Below are 9,465 nucleotides of genomic sequence, written 5' to 3'. Positions count from 1 at the left end.
ATGAGCTGTGTCTTCATTGCATTGGAGACATTTCATCATCACAACTTTCTCTTTGTCTATTGTAGGACCTATATCTAATGAGGGTCAACTATAACTTCTATTTCAGAAGCTTTTCTGCAAAAATAGGTTGTGGAATTTTTCATCCAATCTTAGATCTATTAAGGAGGAAAAAGTTAATAATTGGGTCCGGTTTTGATGGTGTCATTATTTTCACAATCTTGAAATCATTTTACTTAGGAGTAATAACTAAGGTTAGAAACCATTATGGTTACTTGAATTGTGGTACATTAACAAATATGGGACATAAAAACCATTAATTGAAACAGTTTAACAAGGACATTACAATTAAAAAAAAGAAAAGGTCAAAAACCAAATATGAAAAATTGAAATTGACAATAAAATGTCATGACACATTAAATTAAAATCTAATCATTATAAACCATTATTATATATATATATATATATATATATATATGTGAAAGAAAATAGGAAATGAAGTGAAACTATTCGAAGCACTAATTTCTCCACTGAAGAGGAAGAGAATTGGAAAGTAAGCAATTACATATTAAGCTCAACAAAATGATGATTGCTTATTTGGCCCACTTAGATTAGCTTTTTATTTGTTATTTTCTTTTGGATGATTACGAATAATTAGATGGGAAAACCCAGAATTCCCTGACAAAAAAATATGTCATTCACTCTCCTGTGGCTACCGTAGCTAGACAGTTACCTAACCATCTGGACCAGATCTTCAATCTAGCAGTTTAAAAGATTCTTCTTGGCAAAATAAAACAAATTAAAAACTATTCTTTTAGATTGTTCTTAATTAATGAGATACAAGCAAGATATTTAACCAAAAAAGAGATACAAGCAAGATAAATGGGAGTTTGGCGCCCTAACTTTTATCTAATTAGGTCAACATTTAAAAAAAAAAAAAATAGGGGAATCATTCATTTGGAATTTCCTCCCAATTGCATCCTAACCTTTATCTAATTAGCAATTATAGAATCATTTTTTAACTTGTAATCATTCTTTGCAATTGGTTGCCAACCCCAATACCCCTTTTATTAATAGAGATAGAATAATTGAGATTCTTATACGCAGAATTACTTATATCCTAAAATATATAGTTTTATTTTTTTTTTCCCCTTATTTATGTCTTGTTTGGTTGAACCAACTCAAACTATAACTATTCTTCCCCCCCCCCCCCCCCCCCCCCCCAAAAAAAAAAAAGAACACTATAACCAGTTCATTTGTGACTAACAACTAGTTTTAAAAAGTAAATAATTTAATTTACTAAAATGTTGATGTACCAAAAAATGACTAAATCAACAAGTTACTGACCAAGTTTACCAAAAGATTAATCACTTTCTTTGTCAAATGAATGGTTTCATAGATTTTGTTGACCAAACTATAGGATTTCCCTATATTATTTATCATGAGTCACTTCACCATGCATAAAGTCCTTTTCGGCGAGGACCGAGAACCTTTCTATTTATTTTTTTTTTTTTGATAAATTATTTTTTTCCCCCCTAATCTTTTCTGAACCACCCAGAACATGTCAAATCGATGATATCCCATGTTTCTGTATGGCTAAATTAAAAACCCACCAAATAAAAAAATTAAAAAAAATTAGAGAGAACAGCAAAGGGTCGTTTCAAGACCAAATCACTAATCGCCGTGTGAGGTCGGTAATAAGAAAGATGGAGTGCCTTTTTCTGAAGAATAAAAATTGTCAAATGTTGCGGAAAGTTGTTCGGGAGAATTAAATTTGTCCATGCACAATTTGAACTCTTTATGTGCATGTTTAAACTCAATTCTTCATTCTCCTAATCATTTTGCTTGGAATGTGTTGTTGCAAACTGCATAACTTTGCTTATTTTCCCCAAAAAAAAAAAAAAAAAAAACTGTATAACTTTGCTACCATTCTGCTCCCCTGCTCTAAAAAGGATGAGCTACATAATTGTATTTTGTAATGGCTGACATAGAAGCTATATGTATTTCAATTAATAAAATAAGCTAGCACAAAGTTAAAACAAAGAATACAACTTTTCCCTGGACTTTTGAAGCTGGCACGACCAACGTTGTTTGCAACCTCTTGTCTAAATGTGTAAACCGACTGAGAATCTGTGTGAAACCTATGTTGGACCCTATAAATTATTAACTTCCTTGCTTTTGGACTTCATTGGTGCTGTTTTTTTTTGAGTTTTGGGCCTTTCTTTTCTCACTAAATAAACTTTATGCACACTCCATTCATGTAAATTTGTTTTGTGGCCTTTTAAAAGTTTTTACGCAGGAGGAGTGTGTATTAGGGTCGAATGGAATTGCAAAATAGTAACTGACCCTTCAACGATGCACTACAGTTTCTGTGAAAAAAGAAGAATACACTCATGGTGGTTTAATCAAAATACTAAATGGTTCAAAAATGAAAATTGTTTTAAATTTCGAGCATTATCTCCTAACGATGGCCTTTACACCCTTGATATTGTTGTCTGCCGAAAATGTAATTACATGTCAGCTAGGAGACATAATCTTTGATAAACAAAATTGATTAGGAATGTTATAAGGAGGAGCTCTCGGTTCTCACAGAGTTTTAGATATAAGGGAAGTAGAAACAAAACATGCTTTCTTTTTTGATGGTCCAAACATTCAAACAGAAGCGCTTGATCTGCCGTCAAATTGTACAGAGATAAAATTATAGAATATTTATACAGATAGAAAAAAAAAAAAAATGGAAGAAGAAGAGAGAGAAAGAAGGGAAGAGTGTAGTAGAATGTCTGCAACAATATCGAAGATGCAGTATCTATAAATATATATATATATATATATATATATATATATATATATATATATATATATATATATATATATATATATATATATATATGTATATACGCATAAGCAACAAAGGAGAAATATTCAATTGTTTGAAAATTAAAAATAATAACAAAAATGATCTTGTATTTTTTGTATCTTAAGTCATGTTTCAATGTGATTGCCGAATTTTTCTCTTTTAAGTAATGATACCAACTGTAATATAATGCCAAATAAATCGATTTATTAGGGGTTCTTTTTGTTAAGGGTCGACAAAATTGGTCATCTAAGATTTACTTTGGCGCACGTTACACGAACAATAGATATATATATATCATTAGGGAATGGCTATGGTTTCTATTTCCAAACTGGCAGAGAGATATCTGAATCCTCTGGTATTCATGAAGTCATAACGTGCAAGGCGTACGATAGAGCAAAAGCCTAATATGGCATCCTAAAGATACTTTCATGTGCTGACGACCAATACAATGACCAGGAAAATTTGGAAGGCAAGCCCAACCCAAGAGGCTTTGTTTCTTCACCCTCTAAAGTTGGATATGCAGACAAAAATTAAATCAGAAAACAATTTCTCCGGAAATCCCCCGTCTCCTTTACTCGTTGCGTTTCAGCAAAGCTATTTTATTCTACACAAGCAACCCAAAAAAAAAAAAAAAAAAAAAAAAGAGGAACAATCTAGAGCCAAACTTGCTTGTTACTATTTCATTATTGGAATCCCACTCGTAATCTTTTCCCACTGACAGAATTTTAAAGAAGCTTGTGGTTTCATAACGGTCATGCAAAACTTGAGTAAAACACACAACCCCTAAAACTGCTTCTTTTTCCAACTAATTTCAGACACATGGCACGAAAGCTTAGAAAGTGTACTCCCGGAATTCTGCTAAAGGCTGGCTTATCCACAATACGGTTTCTGATACTTGTAAGGCAAAACTACATACCCTTCCCTCCCTTTACCTCTACTCAAGTTGTATTTCTTCGCGCTACTTATAAATAGAATCCCTCAGGCTAAATATGCTGAACATAAACCAAGAAAGCCTATCAAAATAACAGAAAGAAAAGAGAATTTAGAAAGGTTTTGTGGGTCATGGAAATCAAGGTGGATGCTGAGGAATACCCAAATCACAACGATGAACAAAAGCTCCCCCTCCTGAAAGATATACCCACACCAATTGCAGATGGGAAAACCCTCGTGCAGAAAGCCATAAGCCAGACATTTCAAAGCACAGCCCATTTAGCCAACCTTTTACCTACAGGAACAGTTCTTGCTTTTCAACTTCTATCACCTATATTCACAAACCAAGGTAATTGTGACCCTGTCAGCCGGTCCATGACTGCAGGGCTTGTAGCTCTCTGCGGGATGTCGTGTCTTCTCCTGAGTTTTACTGATAGCTTTAGGGACAAGAATGGAAATGTTTGTTATGGGTTTGCCACATTTAGAGGCCTGTGGGTTATCGATGGTTCAGCTATCCTTCCAACTGATGAAGCTGCAAAATACCGTTTGCAATTTATAGATTTCATGCATGCCTTCATGTCAATACTTGTGTTTGCAGCCGTTGCATTATTTGATCAAAATGTGGTGAGATGCTTCTATCCAACACCATCAGAGGAGACTCAGGAAGTGCTCACATCATTGCCAGTTGGTATTGGTGTCTTTTGCAGCATGTTGTTCATGGTTTTTCCTACAAAGCGCCATGGAATAGGCTTCCCACTCTCTGTAAATTAATGCTTCTTTTTTCGTGTGGTTGATGTATTTGTGACTCCTTGTTTCTGAGAGGAGAAGTCTGTCTATTCATGTGTATCAAAACATTCCTTCATTCCATTCTCATCAAAAGTGCCATCACAAGATGAATCGTGGCAATTGCAAACATCTCTGCAAGAAGAGAAAAAAAGAACAAAAAGAAAAAAAAAAAAGGAAAGCTTTTTAAAATGTAGATGTACAATATTTGTCATACATTGTGATTATTGCTCAGGAAGAATGTTACACAAGCAGTTAAAACAATAGAATGAAATTAGAAATTAATTAGTAGGAAATAATTCAAACACAATTATTTGGAACTAAAAAATGGAAGCTGGTGACGCAAAATTTTCACAAACAATTAATACGAAGGACACAAGTAGAGCTGTTGACTTGATTTGGCTAAAATTTTAACAAGCTTCATACGCAGAACTACAGTCATTTGGTTCAGTTTGACAGCAATCGATATTCTGCTTAACTAAAACTAGACAATAGGCAAGTTCAGGACTTTGTTCAACCAAAATGACACCAGAAGGTAAACAGTTTGAATGGTCACTACCATTGAAGTTATGTAAATAATGATTAAATCCCCAGACCACAAAATGTGTTCTGCTGCATGTTTGAGAGAGAGGAGAGGGAGATGTATACGCAGAAGAGCTATGAACAGATAGCCATTGTGAAGCCTGTGTTTGCAGATAAAAAATGAAGCAAATCCCCATATAGTTAGCCACTAATACATGCTTCCAACAAACAACCAATAGAATGAAAAAGAATAAAGCCCATAACATAGCACTTACTCCTTCAAAAATCAAGCTTTAGTAAGTGTTTTAGGCTTCAACAAAATCATTCATCAGCCCAGCCTGCAACAACTCAGCAGCCTCCCTCACCTTCCTTCGATCCCAAAACCCACTTACAACAGAACTCCATGTTTCCTCATCTGGAACACATCCATCATGCAACATCTCATCAACAATTCGAGCAGCTTTATGCAGGTCTCCCTTCTTACAAAAACATTTGACTAAAGAGTCAAACGTGAAGGCATCAATCGTGATACCCCTGGTCCGCATGCTAAGATACAACTGAAAAGCTCGATTTACATTGCCAATGGTACAAAGACCTTGTGCCACTCTACTATGAATCCTAGTATGAAGGCTCCAAGTAACTCGATTTGGTGAGATCCCCCCAAGTACCATCTCATCAATAAGGTTTGCAGCTTCCTGGAACTTAAAAATATCACAGAATCCAGTTATGATTTTTCCATACAAGCCTGCATCTGGTTTCAATCCCTGAAGCTTCATCCTGTCAAGAATTTCCAAAGCCTCCTGAAGTTTTCCTTCTTTACAAAGTCCATAAATTAGAGTACTAAAAGTGACCATGTTGGGCAAATGGCATTCACTAACCATCATGCGCAATAGTTCCATTGCTTGTGAAGAACGCCCACCCTTGCAAAAACCATCCATAAGAGAACTATAACTAAACACATTTGGGCTTACACCTTTGCTTTTCATCTCTTCGAATAATGCCATAGCTTCATCCAGATTGTTAGACTGGCACAAACCATGTATCAAGTTAGTATATGTAACAACAGAGGGAGAACAACCTTTCATCTCCATCTCCTTGAATAGTTCCTTTGCTTCAACAATCTTTCCCAGTTTGGAAAAGCCATTAATCAAAGTACCATAAGTATATGAATCAGGTGTAAAGCCAAAACTGGCCATCTCTCGGAACACCCGAAGAGCTGCACCCATAGTTCCACTGTTCTTGCAAAGGCCCTTAATCAAAATATTAAGGGAAGCAACACAAAGTGGAATACCCATTTTTTTCATGTATCTGTAAAACCTGAAAGCCAACTTTAACTGGTTTTCTTCAACAAGTATGGCAAATATAGTAATGTAGCATTTTTGGGTTGGTTTTATCAGGAAGTCTTCCATCTTCTGGAAAACCCTGATGGCATCAAGTGGCCTATGGACACGCCCATAGGATCTGCAAATAGATAGAAAAATGTCCTCTGTAATGTTACACTTCTCCTCTTTCATTCTATTGAGGAGAGCCTCTGCTGATCTGAACTGGTTTGCAGAGACTAATCTAGAGATCATGAGAGCAAATGTGCTGTGATCATGCCGGTAACCATTGGAATATTCGGCTGTCGCTGAATCAAATATGAGAGTAGCTTTTTGTACGTCCTTTTCTGCTCGTATCAGCCGCTCCACTTGGGCAGGTGTGATTTGTTTTGACCATTTAAACATAGCTTTAGTTCCCATAGTCAACTTTCTCTTTCCAAAAATTACTTACTCCTGATTTTGCTGAACTAGTTAATAATGCAAAGGAGTGGCAATTCCACCCAAAATTGAATACAATAAATTACATGATGTTAAGACATCTGATGCCAAAGAGAGCTCAACAACATTTCATCAATTCTACGAATATAATAATAAACGAAGTCAAAAATCAAATATTTTGTAGCCACATTCCAGCACTTGGCATTTCTTAATTAATTGAAAGACAATATAGTATGCTTCAACAACTACAGGAACAAACCTAATATAAAATGAACAAAATCAGACAGGGTTAGAACAAGGAAAATACTAATAATAAAAAAAATAAAAAATAAGAAATAAATGAAAAAACCAAATACATCAGAAGTAATTTGCTAAAAAATTAGCATACAAATCAGTTGTTGTAAACTCAATTATGCATTTCCTCAACATATGGCATGCCGAAAAACCAGTTTTATAAGCAAAATTGTAAAGCATGACTTTTATTGTGAAAAATAAAAAATATAAAAAGTAAATTCTTATAAAAGCATATGCTCATCCGCGGATCATAAGTTAAGAATAACAAAAAGATAAATTTAATAGACACAGTTTTTGTAGATACCTTTTCTAAACGAAATGAAGTTCATAAATTGACATTATGTTTATTCTTGTACTAATCAATTTATTTAAGTCCTTCTATGATCCTCCAAACACAAAAGTGGTGATTCAAGATCCAACACTTCATTTTCATATGCTATCCAAATTTAAGTTCTATTCAAATTTTAAGTGCAATGTTGAATGCTGGAAATACCTTGAGGAGGATAATGGTTGAGTTAGAGACATTGTCATAAATAATCAATCAGAAGCAGCTTGAAAATGATAAAATCAACAAATGCTACTACCTCGAAGAAGTAATTTTTCCATTGATGAATTCCAGTTTCATAATTATCAGCTTATTTGTTTAATTATTCGTTTCCAAACGAACAAAAACAACAAAAACGACATGGAGAAGAATCTAAAAATTTTAAAAATCAAATACAAACCGAGAGTTAAGGAACTCATAGCAACTTAACCACTTCTATGAATCTATATCACTGAATTCGGGCACAATATTTACCAAGACAAAAAATAAAAAAATAAAAAATAAAGTTCATAGTTTGTAAAGCAGAAAAACAGTCAAAACTGTATATAAAACGCAAAAGAAAGCCATAGAAAATGCAAAATGACTAATAAATAAATGAAATTCAACATAAAAATCAGGGACAGAGAAGCACTGGCATTCTCGATATAAATTGAAAAAATATTTGATGCAGGAAATACCTGAGAAGAACCGTAAGGGAGGAATCGGAGGGAGAGAGAAGGCGGAGAAGCAGAGAGGTTCAGAGAAAAAGAGAGGGCATACAGCCCAGACCGTAAATGGAGGCCGGGAACAGAGTCAACAGATTTCGGGTTTCCTCCTACCTAGTCCGTACGGTCGGTGAGGATTAAAAAGTAAATTTACTCTTTTTGCTTTAGAACTTATTTATTTTAATTTATTTCTAAGATTTTAATATTAATGAATATATTTCGATTTCGTTTCCATATTTTAATTTTCTTATGTTTATTTACCAAAACTTTGTCACTCGTATATAGGTTTTATTGTAATCTGTATATAAGCGTTTATTATGGGAAGTAGGCATGGGTAAAATTCGATCTAAACCGATTAAATTGAAATATTAGATTTGGTTTGGATTGATTTTAATTGTTTAATTGATTTGAATCGATTATATAGATAAAAAGTTTAAAATTTTCGGATCGAATTACAGATTGAAATGAATTTTAATCCATCCAACCCGAATTGATTCATACCCACTTAAACCATTTTGCAAAAATTATTTTTATTAAATTATTTCTATTGAATTTTGTAAGGCCTTGATTTTTCACAATCTAATTACCACCCTTGGATTCCTCATCTCATAAAACACAATACATAACACAATCTCATAAAACAAATTTAAAATTGAAACCCTAGCAGGCAACAACCACCACCCCACACGATTGAACTCCCAAGCAATGCCACCACTTGAACAACCACATCGGACCTAGTTCACTTGTCGCTCCCTCGCCGATTGCCACCACTTGCAGGTAGCTCAAGCTTTGTTTCTGTTAAATTTGAATTGTTTTTTTTTTTTTTTTCGTTCCCTGGATGTGTTTGATTGTTCTTTCCCTAGATGTAACAGCAGCCACCAGCCATCCACCACTCCACGGTTGAACTCTCAAGCCACGCCACCACCTGAACAACCTCATCGCACCCAGTCCACTTGTTGCTCCCTCACTAATCACCACCACCTACAGGTAACCTGTCAATTGTTTTTTAGTTTTTGTAGTCTTTTCATCAATTTTCTTAGGTTGTGCAAAAACAAGACAGCAGTTTTTTCAAATGTAATCTTAATATAGTTTGTTTGTGTTAAATTTTTAAATAAGTTACTTGTTACGAATCTAAGCATTTGGAACCAAATCAACAAGAGAGTGGATGTGCAAAGTTGCTTTGGATAATTTTTTTCCTTCTTTGCCAATGTTGTTACTTTCGGTCCACCTTTACTACATAACAAGGTCGATGAGTTTGCACCTCCTTTTTTTCTTTTTTTTTTTTTGCCTTTCTGA

The 9,465-nt window shown here is 34.4% G+C and overlaps 2 protein-coding genes across 9 annotated transcripts; one reads left to right on the top strand and one right to left on the bottom strand.

Annotated features, from left to right (window-relative positions):
• The first annotated feature begins 3,185 nt into the window (after positions 1 to 3,185).
• Positions 3,186 to 4,748, top strand: LOC107411781 (protein DMP4). The gene has a single exon (XM_016019440.4). The coding sequence runs from the start codon at positions 3,917 to 3,919 to the stop codon at positions 4,553 to 4,555; it is 639 nt and encodes a 212-aa protein (XP_015874926.1). The 5' UTR covers positions 3,186 to 3,916; the 3' UTR covers positions 4,556 to 4,748.
• Positions 4,560 to 8,333, bottom strand: LOC107411710 (pentatricopeptide repeat-containing protein At5g46100). Of its 8 annotated transcripts, XR_007238835.2 has the most exons (4): positions 8,143 to 8,332; positions 5,365 to 7,105; positions 5,127 to 5,250; positions 4,561 to 4,702 (listed from the first exon to the last, which is right to left on the bottom strand). XR_007238835.2 is itself a non-coding variant. In XM_025069288.3 (3 exons), exon 2 carries the CDS (start codon positions 6,826 to 6,828, stop codon positions 5,395 to 5,397), a length of 1,434 nt encoding a protein of 477 aa, XP_024925056.3. In that variant the 5' UTR covers positions 6,829 to 7,105; positions 8,143 to 8,332; the 3' UTR covers positions 4,560 to 4,702; positions 5,365 to 5,394. The 8 variants fall into 8 exon arrangements, 6 of the variants coding, with proteins under 6 accessions (XP_024925056.3, XP_024925053.3, XP_060674705.1 ...); XM_025069288.3 differs by lacking the exon at positions 5,127 to 5,250 and having other exon boundaries at positions 4,560 to 4,702; XR_007238834.2 differs by having other exon boundaries at positions 5,127 to 7,105.
• Positions 8,334 to 9,465: the final 1,132 nt, after the last annotated feature.

The sequence above is a fragment of the Ziziphus jujuba genome, chromosome 1, assembly GCF_031755915.1.
Source record: "Ziziphus jujuba cultivar Dongzao chromosome 1, ASM3175591v1".
NCBI classification, from domain to species: domain Eukaryota; kingdom Viridiplantae; phylum Streptophyta; class Magnoliopsida; order Rosales; family Rhamnaceae; genus Ziziphus; species Ziziphus jujuba.
Note: the sequence above shows the minus strand (reverse complement) of the source record. Positions and strands in the feature narration are given on the sequence as shown.